The 22,673-nt window shown below is 43.9% G+C and overlaps 1 protein-coding gene across 2 annotated transcripts in view; it reads right to left on the reverse strand.

Moving 5' to 3' along the window:
• Positions 1 to 6,469: 6,469 nt before the first annotated feature.
• Positions 6,470 to 22,673, reverse strand: part of LOC115479561 (colorectal mutant cancer protein-like) — a 41,314-nt gene continuing 25,110 nt past the window's right edge. For both annotated transcript variants that reach the window (XM_030217532.1, XM_030217531.1), the window contains exons 9-15: positions 19,801 to 19,901; positions 18,756 to 18,897; positions 12,433 to 12,703; positions 11,909 to 12,115; positions 8,298 to 8,380; positions 7,880 to 8,002; positions 6,470 to 7,145 (exon numbers count right to left, since the gene is read on the reverse strand). In XM_030217532.1, the coding sequence (XP_030073392.1) occupies positions 6,965 to 7,145; positions 7,880 to 8,002; positions 8,298 to 8,380; positions 11,909 to 12,115; positions 12,433 to 12,703; positions 18,756 to 18,897; positions 19,801 to 19,901 (1,108 nt within the window). In that variant the 3' untranslated portion in view covers positions 6,470 to 6,964. The remainder of the gene's footprint in view (positions 7,146 to 7,879; positions 8,003 to 8,297; positions 8,381 to 11,908; positions 12,116 to 12,432; positions 12,704 to 18,755; positions 18,898 to 19,800; positions 19,902 to 22,673) is intronic.

Genomic DNA, 22,673 nt, shown 5'->3' on the forward strand with positions numbered 1-22,673 from the left:
CAATGGGCTGCAAACCAGGGAAGCCAGGGTTCAAATTCCACTATAGTTCCTTGTGATCTTGGGCAAGTCACTGTACCCTCCATTGCCTCAGGTACAAAAACTAGATTGTAAGTCCTCTGGGAACAGGGAAATGACATAAGAACATAAGTGCTGCACTGAGACAGACCAAAGGTCCATCAAACCCAGTATCCTGTTTTCAACAGTGGCCAATCCAGGTCACAAGTACTTGCCAGGACTCCAGAACAGTAAAACAGGTTTTATACTGCTTATCCTAGAAATAAGCAGTGGAATTTCCCAAGCCCATGTTAACAATGGCTTATGGACTTTTAGGGAATTATCCAAAAAGAAAAGTCCATAAGCCATGTTCTGAGTGTAATGCACCATGAGCTACCACTGAAAGATGAGAGCTAAATATAAATATACAGGACAGCGATAAGAAATTACCATAGGTAGACATGTACTACCCTGATTGCTCCAACCTGCTTTACACTCCTTGTAAAGCCAGAATAGAACACACTGGCCTGGTATCCTCTCTATGCTAGATCTTCCATTTGTAGCCCCCCTTCCTCTCCAATGAAACTCAGTTTTACTGCCTTGCTTATCAGGCACATAATGAGCCTTTTCTGTACTCCCTGTTTAATGTCACTCAGGACTAACCTTAGAGGTGTGTGACCAGTGTGGCTGCACAAGGCACTGCCACAGTGCTCAAGGGGTATATGTCTTGGTCTCTAGGGAGAGGGAACCTTCTTCCTATCCCCCAGCCCCCACCCGCTCTTAGTTGGCGGATCCTGCTCTTCAATCACAAGACTGAAACTAAGGCTGGCCCTGACGTGGCACCATATTTTCAGGACTGGATCATCCAGTTCTGGTTTTACCTTGCAGCACATCAAACAATATGAGAATGCAGCAGCACAAACCATGAAAATCTAATAAAATCTGCTGTAATATAAATTCTAAGATTTACCTTTGAATCTCTATAGCTGAGGTCTTTGTCTCCACTGTGAATTTTGATAACCATCATGCCTTTTTATTCATAGAGGGTGCCGTGATGAGGGCCCAGCTCAGTGACTGGTGTCTCTTTCCTTTTTTTTCCCCCTTCCTTCCACCTCTACCTGTTCCTCTTCCCTCACCTCCCTCACTTGTCTGTCCTCTCTGTTTGCTCATTCTTTTCTGTCCTGTCATATAATGAAGTTCCTTTCATTGTATTTCCCCCTGTTGGTGTTGTACACTGCTTTGTTGTGTTCAGGGCTTTTTTTGAGGGGGTACTGACTACCGGCACCTTTTCCTTTGTCTGCTAAAATTGACCCATGGACCCCAAGTTTTATGAAAGAGCTCAGGCTCTACACTAGAGAATGACACGGGGACGGAGCAGGGCCAGATCCAATGGGGACAGGGACAGACCCATGGGGGCAGGGCAGGGATGGGGACAGAGCCTACGAGGACAGGGACAAACTTTGTCCCTATGTCATTTCCTACTTTGAAGTCTGTTAATGAACTGGACTGTTATTTATGTTTGAGTGATACAGACAATGATATTTTGATTTTTTGGAAAAACAAGTAGACACGCTGGCCACAACTAGCAAAATTTGCATGGGGGATCCTGTACATCCTGCTACCAGCACATCTTCTAAGAAGACATTTTCTATTGTAGGAAGAACTGTGGAAGACAGGAGAGCTAGACTGAATCCTGAGATTGTTGATTACTTCTTATTCATCCACAGATTAAAAAATCATAACAGTGCTTCATAGGGCATATTTCTTCCCTCTAGGGCATACAGAATGGGTTGTATTTTGTACCCCTGGACATTTTAACAGGGTGAATTAGGATTCCTTGGGGTAGTAGAAATCAGTTATTGTTGGGGTTGGATGGGTAGAAGGTGGTGGTGAGGAGGGTTATTATAGTGGCTCACTGTTATTATTGCTTTCTATTTGTAATTTATACACAATAGTTGCACAGCATATTGTTCCTTTTTATACTTTAATAAAAAGATTTAAATATAAAATCATAATTGTTTGAGGCTTCTGCAGATGAGGACAGAGCCCATGGGGATGGAGTGGGGACGGGGCGGGGATTGGGACAGAACCTGCGGGGATGGGGCAGGGACGGAGACAGGGCCTGCGGGGACGGGGCGGGGATGAAGACAGAACCTGCAGGGACAGGGCGGGGACAAACTTTGTCCCAGTGTCATTCTCTATTCTACACAACAATTCTGCCATGTCATAGATTCTGTGACTGGTTGCAGGGAGCCTGGCTGGTGATCACCCCACCCTGAAGCATTTGAGTACCGGCACACTGGTTGTGTTGTGCCTAAATGCGGTATAGTAAGTACCATATAAACATAAACATCATTGAATATCTGAGTTGATTAATGGGAACAAAATCTTGTGATTTATAATACAGCAGATTTTACCTTGTAAAACTCATGTGCTTTTTCTTTAGACAGGATAAAGGGTGTACCCATGCTCACAAATTGCTCAAATTCCACTTGATCATCTTTTAAGACAGTGGTTCTCAACCCAGTCCTTGGGACATACCTAGCCAATCAGGTTTTCAGGATACCCACAATGAATATGCATAAGATAGATTTGCATAGAATAGAGGTAGTGCATGTAAATTTATCTCAGACATATTAATTGTGGGTATCCTGAAAACCTTATCAGCTGGGTATGTCCTGAGGATTTGGGTTGAGAACCCCTGTTCTAAGAGGATCTGTTACTGCCTGCTCATCAGCTTTATCACATTCTTAGATTCTTGTGCTACCCATTCGCTTCGCAAAGTGAGAGTAAGGCACCCATACGCATGCAGAATAAGGAGAACAAATGCACAAACCAGCACCTGGACATCTGTCAGCTCATATGAGAACATTTCTGAAATCCATCAGAACTTTGAGGGTGCAAAATCGGACTGATTACACCCTACACTTTCTGTGAGCACTCTGCCGCAGCTCACAGGGCTGAATAGATCTTTGGTCTCACCCAGTGGCCAGTTCTAATAAATTTATATATGAATTCCTTGGGCACTATTGATTATCATGGTTGAAAGCCACCGTTTGGGCTACTCTCTCCACGCCTCTGCACCTGCACCTCCATTTTGATAATTGGAACAAGGCCCAGCACTCATACACATGCTACCATGCAAAAGCCATATGAGGCTTCATGCATTTCACATGAAAGGCCTGTGACCTTGGTCAGCTGCTCCCTGACCCTTGGACTTTGACACTTGACCTCCTTGGGGCTTAAAGGCAGACAGTTGTTTTGAGTTAGATGAATTAATCGCATCAGAGTTGAATGATGTCCCATCCTGGGAGCATGTCCCTTCTCTCACACCCCTTACAGGGTGGTGGAAAGTCAGTGAATAATTGCAAATAACAAGCACTGCAAAGAATTTGTAAAAACTGATTCAGGGATGAGTAGCTGAACTCTTGGCCTTCTTTCTGCCCTGGAAACGAGTCCCTGAACTCTCCCGGAGCCTGGCTGCTGACATTCAAGCAGGAACCGTTTTCTTTAACTGCTGGAGATGTTAACTTCTAGCCATATCTTCTTTTTGGCTACTACTTCCATTTCTCTTGCACAATTTGAAACTGAGAACAGTTTGCAGAAATGTAATAAACAGAAATCTGCCTGCTGCACCCTCCCAAAGTCCACATCCCCGGTGGAAGCTCTTGGGACAGGGACATACTAAGAAACAGGAGGTTTGACTACCTTCTATAAGATGCAGAGAACACTGACATCCCCCCCCCCCCCCAAAGACAACATGGGGAGGGCTGTTTTCAAAGTTCTGCTGGTAATATATAGAAATACATGAAAACATGGAAAAGAACATAAGATGATACCTTTTTTATTGGGCTAACAACACATTTTTTTTTATTAGCTTTCAAAGGTAACCCTTCTTCAAATCAGAAAAAAAGGTTTTTTTTTTCCAATCTGAAGAAGTGTTATCTTCGAAAACGAATCTTTTCTATGTTGTTATTTATTTCTATTTATTACCAGACAGAACTTTGAAAACAGCCCTCCCCATGTTTGTGGACTAACATGGCTACCACACCATTTTACTCAAAGTTCTGTCTGAAACTTGCTCTCCTCTGCTCAGCTTTCATACATGTCCTTTCAGCTGGGTTAAAAAGACATTCCAGAAAGCAGGGATAAAGAGGAAAACAGCATATGTAAATTCACTTTTACCCCCACTAGCATAGAAACCAGGTGTAAGGCATGTAGCCAGTCTTAGTGGACATAGGGCTAAATTCTATGTATGGCACCTAAAAGATTGGGCCGAAAAAAAAAATCGCTTAAGCAGTATTCTATAAGCTGCACCTAAAGTTCAACGTGGTGTATAGAATTATTACTTAAGCTGAGAGGTTTGGTGTAAATTTGGTGCCACTATTTGCACCGATGAAAATGTTGTGCAAATGCTCATGCTTAAATTTATGCACAGAGCACCGGCATTCTACAATTACGTGCGTAACTCAAAATCACACCCCCGATCTGCTCAGAAATGCCCATGATCCTCCCATTTCCATGTCCCCTTTTTCAGGCAACACGTAAATTTTAGGCATGGATCCTGTGCCTAACTTTACGCACGTAAGTCCCAATTAAATCTAATTAATGCCAATAATTGCTTGTTAAAAAGCCAATTACTGTTACTTATTGGCTCCTTATTCTATTAAATTGTGTGTACAAATCAGGAATATGACTGAATTTGTGCGCACAATTTTTGGCAACTTTTATAACATCAGGGGGATAGTGTGCATCTGCCAGTCTCAATTGAAAACAACCAAACTGGCTTTCCTTTTGGAAACTGAGTACAAGGTTTAAGGGTTAAAATGTCCATGCTCTTAAAATTATCCCTTTGTAGAATGTATGAACTTGAAAGTTGCTCAGGAAGACACAAAAAAAATAAAGATTAATATAGTTTTTAAAAGTGGTGAGTTTCTGTAATGAAAGTGGATTCCTGTCCTCCTCCAGATCACAGCCCATGACCTGCAGTGACCATGCTCTCCCAGACACAGGCAATGAGATCTTTGATTCAATCTGTCTAGTTAATAGTCCCCCTCCCCCACCCTAATGTCTCCTGACTCTTTTGACCTGCAAGGCCATGTGATGGGGTTTCTCTACAACAGTACCAAGCAGCACACCTCAGGCCAGACTATGAAAATAAAATGCTACAGACTGAAACCTACACTTGGGGCCCACCCCGCAGAGCACCAACATCCCTACAAGTACAGTATGACAACCAGTGACCAAGGCAGAGCACAACAGGAATAAAGGACAGACCATTAGTATATATAATTTTTCCAGTTTTCCTCCTTGTTTCTAGAACTTGTTTAATCTGTGCCTCTCTTGTAGGCCCACTTTTTTATGCAAAGGTTAAAACTCCTTCAGCAGATGGATGTGATGAAATGCAGGGGAATGGGTAACTGGAGACACCCCTTCCTAGCTATCTTACATTCATGAATATTCATTGGAACTTCTAGTTGTGTTCAGCTTCACATTCCCCTTCTCTGTCAGCATTAATAAGGACCAAGCAGCATCTCCAGTGCCTGGGGTGAGGAGATGGTGGGTGCCACAGCCCTTCATTCTGACAGATATGTTAGAAGCCGGTAATGAGTTTCCTGTACAATGTTTGTCACTTTTAGTGTAATCTAACTCTTGAAAGACATACCGGACATGTACACTTTAGAAGTTTAAGGTATGTTATGATAAAGGATTTGTTATAAAGAAGGGCCTCTGCATTTTGTAATAGGAGGCTGAAGGCTTGCGTCAGGGACTGGATGAACTACTGTTGCAGGGAGCAGTTGTGGTATCAGGTCCTCACTAAGAGCTCTCCAGCAAAATGGCAGTCGGTGGCATATTAACAATGAACCAGACCTGCTACACAGTTTCCTTTTGTGTGTGTGTTTTCCCTTTTCTCCACTGCCCTCTATCTAGAGAACATTCCAAGGTGCCTCAGACAGTGACATAAATTCCACACAGGTAGCCCTTCCAGGAAAGTGGGAGCCCATCCAGGGCTGTTCCCATATCTTCTGAGGCAGCTTCCCCTTGCTCTGGGTCCCTTTTCAGTATTTTGCTTGGGGCTCTTAATTTAAACTTTTGCTACTGGGCTCAGGATCTAGTAGGTAACTACTGAACTAGTTGGCTAGTGGCCCCTGGGCTATAACTGCACTCTTCTGGGTGACTAATAATATATATGCATTGTAATTGCATTATAAATTGGCATTCCCAGAAGTCTATTTAGGGTAGGCAAGTAAACTGCAAACACCCAGTTGTATTTTCAACTGTTATGCTCTCATTCCTCCATCTGTGCAAATAACAGGTACAAGGTGCTAGGTTGATTTTCAAAAATAAACTACTCAGGTTAGTTTACTGAAATCATCCTTACTGTGTTCACTACCTCTCCAGCTTGAGCACTGCCGGAGACAAAATATTTACAACAGATTAAGGTTTCCTTAAACAGTAAACCTCACAATTATTAGTCTGTGACCTTTAATAAAAGTAAAAGAAATTTTCAAAAGTGAAAGTCAAAAATTTACAGTATATTTTGGTGCATTAGGTCCTTACCATATGTGTTTTATGAACTGTGGTCATTTATTTAAAGACGTTAGAGTACTAGTGCCCTCTTTTGGAACACAGCAGTACTGCATTTACAGAAACTGTCTCGCTGCCTGCCGTATGTTCCTCTCTTCTTTGCCAAGCATTCGCAGGGCAGTCAGACAAATCTGAACCACAATAGCCCTGATTATTTCCCTTATTATGGGCTCATACATAGCTTCTATTCACATAATATTGCTTCTTTAGTAGTCATTTAAGGAATATGTTCCCACCACCTGAAAATCAGTGATCTGTGATTGGAGCAGAAGTTGTTCTGGTTTCCTCCAAACTGTTAGATAACTTCACCATGCAGGATGCTCTGGCCTGTGTACAATAAGCTTGCATTGCCTGAAGTTTCTCCAGTCTCTATAGGATCAGCTCATATCAATGTTTCTCCAGAGATTTTTGCTTTTTGACACTCCTCCAGTCTTTGTATGTTTTGCTTTAAGCAGTGAATTTCTTCCTTGTGCTGCTCTGACATGGAAGCCATTTGTGTCTGAAGTTTTTCCAACTGGTCCTTATATTTCTTCTTAGAATTCTTGTAGGCAAAGATCAGATCACTGCAAATACAACAGGAAGCATATTCAGTTACACTCCATTTATCCAGGGAGTTTCAAATTATTGTTTGGTATCACTAGCTTTTTCATCCCACCTCTTCAGGTGTCTCAATCCTCATCCTAGGGATACCACCCGGGAGGGTGATTCAGCATCAGCTGTGTTGAGTAGACCATGAACCCCCCCCCCCCCCCCAACACACACATTATTAGTTTTATAAATGTAAGGTGCAATCACGGATGGCCTGGAGGGGCCTAGGCTCCTCCACTTTCATTTCAGGCCCTTCCAATTTCCATAGCCCTATCATGAATAATGTGAATTATCATGGCTGACAGGGATCCCGAAGCCTCACCAGCAGAAGAAATCCACAAGCCATAGCCTTCTCCAATGTTCAGCCAGCATGGCACATATGGTAAAACTTATAGGCAGCATGTTTTTATTTATTGCATTTGTATCCCACATTTTCCCACCTATTTGCAGGCTCAATTATGATCTCACAAGATTGTGAACATGACAAGCTACCCATAATGTTTCAATGTGTATGTTGTTTCAGCTATACATCAGAGAAGGAGGGTAGAGTAGTGAGGAGTAGCATGGCAGGTTCTCAACACTGCTATCTGGGTGCCATTCGTGAATGACATATACTGATTGGGGGGTTGTATGCTTATGATCCCCCACACACATACAAGCACTCAAAAACTATGTTCTGGCTACGCCACTGGTAAATGTTTATCCATACCTGTGAGTTCTAAAGATGTCCGTGGTAATCTGGACAGACTGAAGCTTCTGAGAGTTGCTGTCCTTCATAGATTTCTCCAATGCAGTCAGGAGAACTTGAATACGATCCCTCAGTTCTGAGCTCCTGCACCATAATCAGAGCTGTGAGTGAGGTTTTTAGCATAAGGTATCACTCTTTCCCTGAATCCTTCTCAATTGTCCAAAGCAGTCACCTCATGAGATTGAACATGGGCATGCTGAAGACATGAGGATTATTGTTGATTAACCCGTAATGATATACTGCAATCATACAATGTAGTGCACATATTAATACATATTTAGGAAGGCTGTTAGAGACACAACTAGAACAATGATTAGGTCTTGAAATGCGAGATGGGGAAAAAGATTGGGAGGTGAAAGACACACATGCACTTACTCACCGAGCAAATGACTGCATGAGCTCCTGTATCACACTAGGGTCTCCTTCAGCTCTAGTAACTGGTGTCTCTCCTTCACTGTCATCCTATCAAAGATAAGTTTGAATCAGAAGGATCTATTTTGAGATGCAGGGAAAAGATTAAGGACAATGGGAAAAGGTTTGTGTGATAAAATGGAAAACTGAGTTGCGATGATTCTGTCTGTGTTACAGACATGTAGTTCTAATCCCAAGATATTTCCAAAGTCTTCATCCTGGACCTTGCTCAGGAAGCCTCATCAAAAGGATAATGTAGGGAGTCCTTCAAGGAAATTCAGACCGAAGACAGTGGACAATTCTTTCAAAGAATCCTATCAAAAAGCTTCATCATGATCAGGACAGCTCTATCAGAGACAATGCAGAGAACTCAGATGTCTACCACAGTCTAACAGCTTCACCAAACAACTATACCTTGGAGCAGACAGAGCAGCGCATCGTGAATCACCACTGTAGTGTTTACTCAGAGAGCTCCATCAGAGGCACTGCAGATTCAGATACTCCAGCTCTGGATTCAGCATTGAAAATCATATTTATGTACTTAATAAAATGTCACAGCAAAATAGCTTTTCCTTTCTATTTCTATTCATGCTTTATATACTGCCAACTCTCCCAAAGGATCCGAAGCAGTTAACAAACAGAATAAGACTTCACATAAAAGGGAATTACATTTAGTTAGATATAAGTTACATCAAACAAGTACAATTATGTTATAACTCAAACAAAAATGTTTTTAAGGCCTTCCTAAAAGCAAAATAGGATGAATGGATCTAATGTCTCGAGGGAGATCATTCCAAATCTTGACTGCCTGAAACGAAAATGAATTCTCATGAACCCTTTTTAAACATATGTCATTAGATGTGGGTTAGCTCATTTGTAAAGTGAGTAATGGACGGAAAAACCGAAAGATCTATTACATCTTCAGAATTCAAGTCGCAAATTACTTTAAAAACCAAGCAAGCTAGCTTAAATTTAATTCGTTGTTTAATAGGCAACCAGTGAAAATCTATCATAAAGCTAGACACAGAATCAAAGCGACCTCTACTAAATATCTGTCTAACTGTTGTGTTTTGTAACAGTTGTAACCAATGTTGCAATTTAGTTGAGATGCCAACATATAAGGAATTGCAATAATCCAACAGTGATAACAAAATCGCCTGGGCCAAGATCTTAAAATTATGCGAGTGGAGTGATACTCTGATCACACAGAGCTGCCTGAGCTTAAAAAAAAAATTTATTGCTAAGTGCATTGATCCTCTAGTGTACCAAGGGTGGGGCAGTGGGGGCAGTTCACCCTAGAGTGCAGGCAGTGAGAGAGTGCATGGAGCAGTGAAAGGGCTGTCAGTTCCGCCAGTTCCCTGCGCACACTGATGTTACTTCCTGTTCCGGGGCAGGGTACCAGTGGAGCTGACAGCCCCATGACTGCTCCGTGTACCCCCCCAGTGGTAAGGATGATGCACTTCAGGGGGAAGGTGGGTGATGCGCCAAGAGGGGAGGGGTGATGTTCCGGGGGACGCGATGCACCAGGGGGCATAGCGGCGACCCATCCCGGCTGGCAGCCAACCTAGGTATGCCATTGCACTGATCTAGTCAGTATAGGCCAGATTTGAGTCTAAAATAATCCTTAACACTTTAGACTGATTTTCAATCATTAATTTTTCACCCATTGATAATATAAGTTCTTTGCATAAAGATCTGTCCACATCTCCAAACCATAAGATTTTAATTTTATTTTAAACTATGATGAAATGCCCACCTATCTACAATAGAAATATAATACCTTAAGGAGGCCAATGTATCATCTAAATTTTCTAGGACAGGGCACAGCATAAAGATGTCATTAACATACGATAAAACAAAAATCTCTGAATCTTCAAATAAAGAACTAACTGGCTGTAAATACATCCTATATAATAATTCTCACCTCCAACTTTCTAATCTTGCTGCCTGTGTCCATGGCTCCTTCGGAGTTGCTGAGCTAGGCCCGTAGTCAGGCTGACGTCACCATTGCAATTATGCAGTGAATTTCAGAACCCGTGAAAAAAGAAATAAAAAACCATTCCATGCCTCACAGCTGATCCATGTCTAGCGACCCTTCTCTCCCCTGCCCCCCCTGCAGCCACCCATGTCCAGCGACCCTCCTCTACCCCTGCCCCCCCTGCAGCCACCCATGTCCAGTGACCCTCCTCTCCCCCTGCCCCCCCTGCAGCCACCTATGTCCAACGACCCTGCTCTCTCACCTGCCTCCCCTCCAGCCACCCAGGTTGTGTAACGAATTCTTCGGGGCAGGCAGGAAAGATCCCCGCTGCCGGATCACTGTTCAAAATGGCCGCCGACACTTACAAGGGCGGCCTCCAAGACTACAGCAGAAGTCTCACGAGTCCGCCATTGGAAGTCTCGGCGGCCATTTTGAACAGCGATCCGGCAGTGGGGAGGGTCAGCGCCAGCAGCGGGCAGGCAGGACCGGGGATCTTTCCTGCCTGCCCCGAAGAATTCACTACACAACCTGGGTGGCTGGAGGGGAGGCAGGTGAGAGAACAGGGTCATTGGACATGGGTGGCTGGAGGGGAGGCAGGGGGAGATAAGGGTCGCTGGACATGGGTGGCTGCAGAGGGGGCAGGGGGAGAGGAGGGCCGCTGGACATGGGTGGCTGTAGGGGGGCAGGGGAGAGAGGAGGGTCACTGGACATGGGTGGCTGCAGGGGGGCAGGGGGAGAGGAGGGTTACTGGACATGGGTGGCTGCAGGGGGAGCAGGGGAGAGGGAGGGGTGAGGGGGGTCCTGAAACCAGAGAGGTGGGAGTGGAAGGGGGTCCTCAGACCATAAAGGGGTGGGGGTGGGGGCACACACTCACTCACTCTGTCTCTCACATACACTCTCTCTGACACACTCTCTATCTATCACACTCATCTCTCTGTCACACACACAGAGTCTCACACACACAGACACTCTGTCTCTCACACACTCTCTCTCTCACACAAACACACACACACTCTGTCTCTCTCTCTCATTATCTCTCTGACACACAAACTCCATCTCTCACACACACTCTCTCTCAAACATACACTCCGAGGAATACCTTGCTAGCGCCCGTTTAATTTCTGACAGAAACGGGCCTTTTTTACTAGTATTAAATACAAGTAGAGAAAGTGGGGAACCTTAGGGTACCCCACAGCCAGGATTCCAATATCATGATATCTTTCCCTTTCACTCGGTAGGTCCTAGATCTGAAAAATAGTTTGAACCAACTCAAAACTGACCCGACTATTCCTAATTCACTTAGTTTAAATAATAACAGCGAGTGGTTTAATCGCATCAAAGGCTGTGGAGATGCCAAACTGCAATAAAACAGCCTGCATACCTTTGCTTAATAATTGCTTACCCAAGTTGCATCTCTAGTCTGCAATGTAATCTATTCAGAGGAGAAGGGAACTAAAGCTTATAGTATATGTCCAGCAGTGATATCACACAGACATGGCACAGTAAGCAGAGACACAAAAATGACTGCCCATGAAGGATTTGATGGTACTGAAATTGATCACTCATCCTATGCCAACAGAAGGAAGAGGAGAATTACTTACTCCCATGCTACAGCTGTCTCCAGTGCTGCTCTCAGAGCTCATGCTCATTGTCCGCTTTCCTGTCCATTCTTCCAACTCCCACTGCAAGTGCTCAGTCAGGAGAAGATATGCAGCTTCCTGAGCACCATGTGCCAACGTCTGTAGTTCCAAGACCCGTTTCTCCTTCTCTGTGATATGCAGTTGAGTCTTCAAATCAGATATTTCCTCCTGAAGTTATGGAGACATCATCACTCCTTACAAAGCTTTTTGTAAGAGCCCAAGATACCAACACTCTTAATAAGTATTCTGTGAGTTCCTGACATACCATCATTACCAAGCTTTCTGTAAAAACCCAAGATACCATCTTTCTTACCAAACATTCTTTGAGAGCCCAGAGACACCATCACTCTCTGAATATCCTCATTCACGTGATAGTTGGCCTATAGCATTAGATCAATGTAAGTAGCCCTTTGTACACTCTCCCAGTGGCCAGAGCTCGTGAGAAATAATCCCAGTCATCCATAAACTCATTCCCAATGCCTTACCCTGGTGGATGTTAAATCCTGCTGCAATTTAATCCTGTCCAATTGGGGCTTCTCTGCTATGCCAGGCAGAATGTCAAGAGCAGCCTCAATTGCATCATCAACCTTGGCCCTGATGACATCATTAAGATGTGCCACTTGAGTGCAGAGACAGACTCCATCTTCTCTCAGTGATGCTAGGGTGATTATGACTGAGGCTCGGTCCTTTTTCAACTTCTGGACATAATCCTTGAGAAGCACCTCATCCTCACTGCTCAATACCACAGGACTCCAGCTGCAGGAATCAGATCCAACAGAGACAGTACAGGAAACTCTCGTTTACAGCCACACATTACAGCCAGGGGCTAGAACTAAGAGTAATCTCAAATCTGAAAGCTTTGGGAATTCATAGAGGGATTAGTATCTGTCTAAAGCAGAACAAACATGCATTAGTTGAAATGGTGAAGCTCTTACTGAATCTACTAAGTGAGAATCCCAAAAAGCACCAGATTGTACAACATATGGGCTAGCATTTAGCCATGAAATCAGGATCAACTGTTGTATTCTTAGAAAAACTAATCCCAGAATAGTCAGTGTCCACTGAGCAGACGGGACCTCAGTTTACTATCTAAAATGAGACGAGATACTGGGTCACTACTGGCTCAAAGAGGAGAGTATCTCCTTACACTGTGCTGGGCTTTGGGTCAGTACTGGCTCAGAGAGGAGAATGTCTCCTTATACCATGCTGGGACACTGGGTTAGTCTTGGCTCAGAAGGGAGAGTGTCTCCTAACTCCAGTATTGTAAATTACTTTATTATCACATGCTACGAGTGAGGGTGCTGTGCAACAAGGGGGATGGGAAGATATCTTCATTAGTAAGTTAAATACTGTTAGCAATACTTGGGGATAATATATGGTTATAACAAAGATTCTAACATATTTAACTGCCTATATGTGGTTAGCATGATGGATATTTGCCAACCAGTGTTTAAGCATGAATGACCTTAACCTGCACAGAGTGGTGTGTGCGGCTCTGGCCGCCATTTTGGGCAGACTAGATGGACCTTGCGGGTCGTTATCTGCCATCATTTGCTGTGTTATTTTTCTCAAGTCAGCATGTTTGGAATTGTGGATTTGAAACATGCTGAGTTTAGTAAAATGGGGAGTACCTGAAAAAGAGCTGATGGGATGGGAGATGCTAACAGAATTGGGGAAGCTAAATTCAGGCATATATGAAGACATGCTTGGGAGAAGTAGACAGAGGAAAAATAAACACTAAATAGGTTGGGGGGAGTCTTACAGTTGGTGGGGAAATGAAATAGTGCTAGAGTGGCAGTCACCCATCTGTTCCAGATGTATCCAGTGTTGTATAGTAACTAAGTAAATGTAACTAGTTACTGTACTTAAGTAAAGGTTTTGCCACTTTTTTACTTGTAAAGAAGTACAGGAAATATATGGAAGTCAAGTGTTTCAGACAGAGATTCCCCTGATCAATACCTGAAGACCTAGTCAGAAGACATCAGTAGTATTGTAACCTGGCCTGATTTAAAGGAACTTTTTTTTTATCAGACTGAACATTCCCTTCCTGCTAGTGCTGTGTTTTGCTGTTCGGATAATGACTCACAAGTACACTCACATGATTGACATTCATTTTTAAAATGTTGTTTTAACTAAAAGCAAAGTGGATTGAATTGTAGAACATAAAGTTGTTGAAATAAAAATGTTAACAATATCTGCATTCATTGTAATGGCAGTACTTCTTACTCAACAAGTATTATATTAGGCAATAACTTTTTACTTTCACTTAAGTAAGGGCCTTTTTTACAAAGCCGCACTAGCGATCCCCACTTGGCAAATGACAGGAAGCCCATAGGAACTGATTGGGCGTCCTCTTATTTACCACACAGGAATCGCTAGCGCAGCTTTGTACAAGAGGCCCTAAACCTTTTAATGTGTTCTTCACTGTAGTTTTACTTAAGTATTCAAATATACATTCATTTTTACTTTTATTTAAGGATTTTGACATGGAGGGGCATAATCGAACGGGGCGCCCAAGTTTTCCTGAGGACATCCTCGCAGGACGTCCCTGCGAAGGGGCGGGGAAACCCATATTATCGAAATAAGATGGGCGGCCATCTTTCGTTTCGATAATACGGTCGGGGATGCCCAAATCTCAACATTTAGGTTGACCCTAGAGATGGTCGTCCCCGATTTTCGGCGATAATGGAAACTGAGGAAGCCCATCTCAGAAACGACCAAATCCAAGCCATTTGGTCATGGGAGGAGCCAGCATTCGTAGTGCACTGGTCCCCCTGACATGCCAGGACACCAACCGGGCAACCTAGGGGGCACTGCAGTGGACTTCAGAAAAAGCTCCCAGGTGCATAGCTCCCTTACCTTGTGTGCTGAGCCCCCCCAAAACACCCCCAAAACCCACTCCCCACAACTGTACACCACTACCATAGCCCTTATGGATGAAGGAGGGCACCTACATGTAGGTACAGTGGGTTCCTGGTGGGTTTTGGAGGGCTCACATTTACCACAAGTGTAACAGGTAGGGGGGGATGGGCCTGGGTCCGCCTGCCTGAAGTGCACTGCACCCACTAAAACTGCTCCAGGGACCTGCATACTGCTGTCATGGAGCTAGGTTTGACATTTGAGGCTGAGACACTGTAAAGTCTGTGACTGTTTCCTAATTGTCTCAGGTAATCAATAGAAATAAAAGAAAATAAAACATAGAAAGGAAAATAAGATGGTACCTTTTTTATTGGACTAACTTAATACATTTTGTGATTAGCTTTCCAATCTGATGAAGGTTACTTTCGAAAGTTAATCAAAAAATGTATTGTTAGTCCAATAAAAAAAGGTATCATCTTATTTTCTTTTCTATGTTTTATTTTCTTTTATTTCTATTGATTAACTTTAAAAGTGGACTAACACGGCTACCACATCTCTCTAATTATCTCAGAACAACCTATATAGATTACTAGTAAATAGGTGGGAAAATGTGGGATACAAATGTAACAAATAAATAAAAAGGCTCGTTTCTGACACAAATGAAACGGGCACTAGCAAGGTTTTCCTCGGAGTGTGTATGTTTGAGAGAGTGTTTGTGAGAGTGACTGTGTGTGAGAGAGAGAGTGAATGTGCGAGTGCGTGTGAGAGAGAGAGTGAGTGAGTCTGGGTGCGAGTGTGTCTGTGAGAGAGAGAGTGTGTGTGTGAGAATGAGAGTTTGTGCAAGGGCGTATGTGAGACAGTGTGAGAGAGAGAGAGAGAGAGAGTGTGTTTCACACAGATACAGTGTGTGCGAGAGAGTGTGTGTGTGACAGAGATACCTCCCCCCCCCTCTCTGGTGTCAGCCCCCTCCCTCTATCTCTCTGGTGTCTGAGCGTTACTGTGCAGGATGCTGAGCTCTGGCTGTGCTTCAAGGAACTGACCAATCCTATTTAATAGAATGCACCTCCAACATTCTGAAGCCGAGAAACCTCATGTGGTTGGTCACTTCTGCTTGTGCCAAACCCGGAAGTACGTGATGTCAATTCAGGAGATGGATACAGAGAGCAGGAATGCCTCACTCATGCAGTCAGCTTCAGAATGTTGGAGGTGCGTTTTATTATATAGGATGTTACTGATATTTGATTTTCAAGGATATCAAAGTGCCCAGTTTTCAACCAAATCAATAAAAGATTGTACAGTGACTGTAAGGATAGTGTTTTTAATCTTTACAGGGACACAATTAGTATGATTCTATACTTTAATGTTAATTGGATATGAGACCAGACAGAATGTTAAATAGAAGGGATGTGGTAAGTTATCTGTAATTAGCACCAGAATAGTGATAGCTCAAAAGTGGAAGAATTCATATATCCTGACACTGGCATATGAAAATCTGACAGACAACAGAGGGTGAAAGTCTTGCAGCTAGGATCTGGGGCAGGTTATCCACATACAAACAGCTGAGGGAGACCTATGTCAGGTACATGGGGTACCTCAACTGGGACTGGGAACCCAGCGCTGAGCAGATTGCCCAAAGTGATAAGGGTAATGCAGAATGCAAGTGAGAAATGCAGGCAAATGCCAATCATGTTAAAGGCGATTTAGGGTACAATGAGAGGGAGATGACGATGCTGTACAGTACTGGGATATTTAATCATCTTCCCTCAACATCTGAATGAGTTAATGATCCCTTGGAGTGTGTTTGGTAAACTAAATATATACAGACACTTGTGAACCCCCTTCACGGCAGACAGGAATAAGCTCTGAGTGAGTGTGCCCTGTGGGAACTTATTGTTGGTTCGGAGTCTGTAAAATTGTTGGTTCAGTTTTGCTCAAGACTCACTTTTTTATTCTTGCCTTCAATCCTAATTTGTAACCCCTCTCGGAATGTTAACTTCACAGCTGATTTTATATTATTAATTTACTTGAGTGCCCTTGTTTGATTGCTGTCTGCTTTCCTGTCTTGTTTTTGGAGTTCCTTTCATTGATTTTATATTACACAACACTTTGATCTGCCTGTCAGATTTAGCAGTATAAAATGTTTTTAATAAGCATAAGCATAAACCAAGGGTGGAGTGACAGGGATCTGGGCCCCTGGGCAATAAGAGTCATGAGTTCCCCCCTCCCCCGAGTCCCCACATCTCTCTCTCCCTCCCTCCTCCATTCCTCTGGATCCAACATCTCTCCCCCTCCCCTCAGATGCAATATCTCTCCCTCCCCCAGGTACACCATCTCTGCCCCCTTTACAGCTCCACAATCTCTGCCCCCTCGCCCACAACCGGGTCCAACATCTCTGCCTCCCTTCCTCCCTTTCCCAGGTCCAACATCTGTCTCCCTCCCGAGGCCAACCTCTCCCCCTCAATCCTCTTTTTCCTCTTTCCCCAGGTTCAGTTCTCCCCCCTCCCCAACATTTACCTCAAAAGTTCCTTTCTTCATACAGGGCCCCGGCATAGGCTATCTGCCACTGACCGGAACCTTCTCTCTGCTGCGGCCCGCCCTTGCAGAAGCTACATCAGAATGGGGGGGACCAAGGCAGAGAGAAGGTTCTGATCAATAGCAAACAGCCTATGCCTGGACCCTGTATAAAGAAAGGAATTTTGAGGTAAACGGGCTGGGGATGTCAGAGACAGGGGAAAGGCGGGGGAAGGGGTGAGAGAGAGGGGGAGTGCCAGACCCAGGGACAGAGGGGAGAGAGATGTTGGTCATGTGGGGAAGCCTGAATGGTCAGTTCACCCCTGGCATAAACAAACATTCCCCTTCATTTAGGAAATGTAAGGGATCCTGGCTGTGTAGAATGAAAGATAAGAAATGACAACAAAGTATTAGCAAGATTGTATATGCAGGAAGAGATATGATTCTGCAAGTCTACCTGTGCCAATTGATGTAAGTGAATAATTGAATGATGGAAGTTAATAGCTGAATAAAAATTAAATTAAAAAATAAAAGGACACAAACTTGCAATTCAAAAAATGGCGGAGAAGCTGCAGGTGAAAAAAAAACTCCACATGGTCTTTGTCCCAGTGTGGAAAGTTGAAAATTGTCCTTTGGGGTAGAGCAGGTTTTCCTGACTTACTTGAGCAATATCTTTTAATGTTTGTTTGCCTGTATTTCATGGGATTTATTACTGCCAGTGGCGTTCCTAGGGGGGCTGACACCACCCCCCCCCCCCCCCCCCTGGGTGCAGTGCCCCCCCCCCCCCCCCGGTGCAGCACAACCCCCCCTGGCGAAAGGACACCCCCCCCACCCCGGCGAAAGAACCCCCCCAGGTGCATGCCGCTGGGGGGGTGCTGCACGCCGGTCAGCTTCGTTCGTTTCCATGCTCCCTCTGCCCCGGAACAGGTTGCTTCCTGTTCCGGGGCAGAGGGAGCATGGAAACGAATGAAGCTGATGGCGCACAGCACCCCCCCCCCCCAGCGGCGTGCACCCGGGGCGGACCGCCCCCACCGCCCCTCCTTGGTACGCCACTGATTACTGCCTTTATGAAGAGATTCACCCAAGGCAGTGTACAGCAGATACAGCCTGACATAAAACTTACAATTTTATTAACAGCACAACAATAATAAAATAACCAAATGTACGCATAAATACGAACAATGAGGTCAACTTGGAGATGGCAAATTGAAGCTTAATAATAGGACTAACGTTATACAGTGTCAGAAATACAAGTATAAACATTTAACAGCAGTGCAATAATTATATAAAAGAAATATGATAAATGGCAGCAGAATATGAATTATACCATAATAGGCAGCTTGGAAGAACATTCATATAACACAGATATGATACTCATGAAGTCAGCACAGTACAAATGATGTTCTCTAAAATACAATCTTCCAGTGCTACTAGGTACCTGCAGGGGAAACCAGCTTCTGAATCAGACTTCTCTCCTTCCTTGGGATCCCTCTTGTCCAGCACTTTCTTAGCTTCCAAAATCATCAGTTTCACAGCACTATCCAGGTCTTGTGGGGCTCTTGGACACCTCTGATCACCTCCTAGAGCACAGCAGACATGCTACATCAAGCATTTGCAGTCATCCCCTGGCTGGGCAAAGCTTGTGAGACTCAGAAGGGGTTAAATGGCCGGAAACAGCTTGGCTACAATTTTTTAGTTTTGTTAAATTGCTAAAGCATGACTTATAGCATACCTGTCAAACTCATTCTCCCTCCCAGAGAAATGATGTTTGAAAAGGAGAAGGAAACTCAGTAGTTTCCCTATTTTTATTTATTTTATTTGTTAGGATTTATTTACAGTAAGAATAAATGAAACATGAGCAATAGGCAATTACAGCAGTAAAAATATTCAAACAACAATACAAAGTACGGCATAGTATCTATTTACAATGTCAACACAATATGTAATAGAACATTTTATTTGACAGTAAAGGGTATAAGCAAAGATGGAACATATAGATAGGTAAGAGAGTAAGAGGAGTTAGAAAATAAGGTGACTAATTTAAAGAAAGGTGCACATGAGATCAGAGAGATGGTTAAATATTATATCAGCTAGGGTAGGAGTGGATAAACATGGAGTGTTGCCCACATCCCCGTCCTGTCTTTTCAAAAGCAGGGCAAACACCAGCTTCAATTCTCTTTTCAGGGTTTGATCTGGCAGAGCTGCCACAGAAACCTATCAATCAAGCTGATGCCCTCTAAAAATACTGTACTTAAAAAAAAAACCTGCACAAAATACAAACATAATACAATTGGGAAACAACAGCACATTTTGCTTAAGTTATGCAAAATATTTAAAGTTTTTATTTGGTTGCAGCTCACGCATTTTTTAGTTGTAGCTCACGGCAAGATACATTCAGGTACAGTAGGTGTAAGCACTAGTCCTCCGTCTCCCCTCCCCCTCCTCAAACTTCTTTCACCATGACTCTGAACCATAACTCTTACCTGGGCAACTTAAGCTCTTCCTCAAGACCTGCTGCTGCAGGAGATCCTGCTTCCAGTCAGCCTGTGCCAGGAGTGCTGCATAGACCTCCATGCATCGCTCACTGCAGAAAGAAGCAGACTTTCAAAAGGTTTAACCAGCTAAATCTAACCGCTTAAAAAGCACCATCCTCTAAAGGTATATTTCTAGAGCGAGTTTTCAATTTAGCAGGTCAGAGCACTAACCAGCTAACTTACCCACACAATTCCAGTCAGACAAATTTTGTCTGCTAAATTCAGGGGAATTTTCAACTCTAAACCTAGCTGGTTAGATCTGTTTTAAATTTCAGCTTAAGATAACTGAGTAAAATTATCCAGTTATCTTACCTGCTGAGCAGGATTCGAAAGGTAAAATACCAGTTATTGCAGGGCCAGATTAATATTCATTAGTTGAACTAGACAGGTGCCAGAGGTGAAATTAGTGAGGTATTTGTGTCAGGATTATCAGGCCTCTGCCTGCTGTGTTTTGATGGGCTCATGGGTACAAATAGTAGTCACTGTGACTGTGGCACCTTCCTGGTATGCCCACCACTGAGCCAGTTCCTCCCTCTACAGCACTACCAATAGAGCAGGTCTGGCACTTCTAACCTGCGTGTGCTGCAGCTGAAGCCTTTCCTGTCCCTCCAGCATAGCTCTGAAATGCTGACTATAGCACGAATGACAGGGTTAGAAGCATTAGAGCTCTGGTTACTCTCTCCTATCAGGCTACAGAGAGAGGAAGGAGAAAGGGGCCCGGAAGAAACGATAGGTTCTAAGAGGTAAAGGGGTAAGGAGTAGGATGGTTATGGGGGAACACATAGGGCCACCAAGAGGGGAGGGCGGTGGGGGGGGGGGGCAAAATTCCATGGGCCGGCCTCGGCAAGCTCCTTTCTGCCTGCCTGATTCTGGGTCTGTCCTCTCCTGCTTCTGCATGCTGCCCAGGACCTGGATGATTGCATTAGTGCAACATCGCGTTAATGCAATCATCTGGGTCCCGACCCCCAGCATGGACAGGAGAAGGAGAGGACAGACTGTGGGAGCAGGCAGGCAGGAAGAGGCTTGCCGGTGCTGGCCCTCCCTTGGAGGCAGAAACACAAAGCTAAGGGGGCGGGGTAAGGCGGGAGTGACGGCACGAGTGGGGGAGGTGGCGCGTAGTGATCCGGGTTCTGCCCCGGGCCCAGCTCTATTGGCGGCTCTGGGAATAGAGACTCGGGGATTGGGAAGGGGGAATGTGGAGTCTTAGGGACTGCATGGAGGGGCAGAGATACAGGGATTAAATTGGAGGGACAGTTGGAACTTGGGGACTGGGTGAAGTGGAAAGCAAGTGTATGGGATGGGTGGGGGTGGGGGAACACAGGTCTGAAAATTTTGCCTAGAGCACATAGGCATGAATTCAGTAAATAGCGCACAAATCTGGGCATCAGAAAAAAATCAGTGCAGAGCGCTATTCTACAAAGAATGCTCCGAGTTGATCTGAGTTGATAAATTAGTGCTTAGAGCCCATTCCTGTGCCCAAATTTGGGCACCAGTATTTACGCGAGCTGAAGTCTGGTGTAAATGCCTGCCCCCAACTCTTGGCATTTGGGCACAGGAATGGCTGTATTCTAGAACTCTGTGTGCAAATTTTTGAAATGCCCCTGGCCACACCCCCCCTTTAAGTTGTGCGCTAGGGGATTTAGGCGCATGGAGTTATAGAATAGCGCTGTATATTCCTTTCTATACCAGACCTGTTATATGGTACTAGGCCTGTAAGAGGGCCCTGCTAGCCCTCAGCTTTCCTAGCCTTGCTGTCTTCAGCATATTTTTAGTTTCTTCCTGCAGCTGCATGTAAGTTACAGTGCTTTCTCAGGAAATGGAAAGTACATGTTACATGTCAAGGTGACACTTGGAAGGAACTGAGGCTATGCGGTCCATATATGTCAGAAACGTATGGATATAACCTTGGTGGTGATGAGAGACTGAGGACCCTGCAAGCCCAAGATGTTCCAACGGAAATATATGTTCAGAGAGGAAGGACACCAGGTGTTTTATAATATCTATTTGCTTGCTGCATGGATATTTGCATGCTGTGAGCATGCTTTACTGAAAAGGAATTAGCCAATTGCCACAAAGTGTGCACGTGCACACAAGAGGAGAGGACAATACAATGTAGGAAATTGCCATATATGTATATGTATAAAAATAACAGAATATTAAAGGAAAATCCATATATGATCACAACTTAGTTTAGGATAAATCACATGATTTAGGAGAAACAAAACTTACAACAGTATATATGTGATAACTAAGAGACATGGGCTGAGCAGTCTATGTGATAACCTGCTCCAGAGAGAACAATTATTTTGTATTGGCTTAGTGAGATACCAATAAAGATTTTTACTGGTTGCACCTATATCTAAGTCTGATTGTCTCTCTTATTTCCAGCCCCTAGGGCTGAAGTGTCCTCTCCTACTAGGGGCCAAGGGACAGAGGGGATATTACAGCGCGCAGGAAGATGCATGCACAAAATCTAATTAATGCCAATTAACTGCAATACTTGATTGTTAACATCAATTTGTTGCTAGTTAATGGCTTGTTAGCTAATTAATTTGCACACACATCTTCGATCTGCATGTAAATTTGGGTGCCATATATAGAATCTAAAGGAAGTATTCCTCATGTTTATATACCTCCATGTTTCTTAAACAAGTGTGATACTTGTGAATTATTGTTATAAATTCAATAAATTAAAAAAAAAAGTATCTAAAGGATAATATTTGTGCACTGGCCATGAATGAATGTAAAATGCCAAGGCACAGATGGGGATAACTTGCACCAAGGTACAACTCTAGCCACTTTACTGGACATAGATGGGCCAT

The sequence above is a fragment of the Microcaecilia unicolor genome, chromosome 11 (assembly GCF_901765095.1).
Source record: "Microcaecilia unicolor chromosome 11, aMicUni1.1, whole genome shotgun sequence".
NCBI classification, from domain to species: Eukaryota; Metazoa; Chordata; class Amphibia; order Gymnophiona; family Siphonopidae; genus Microcaecilia; species Microcaecilia unicolor.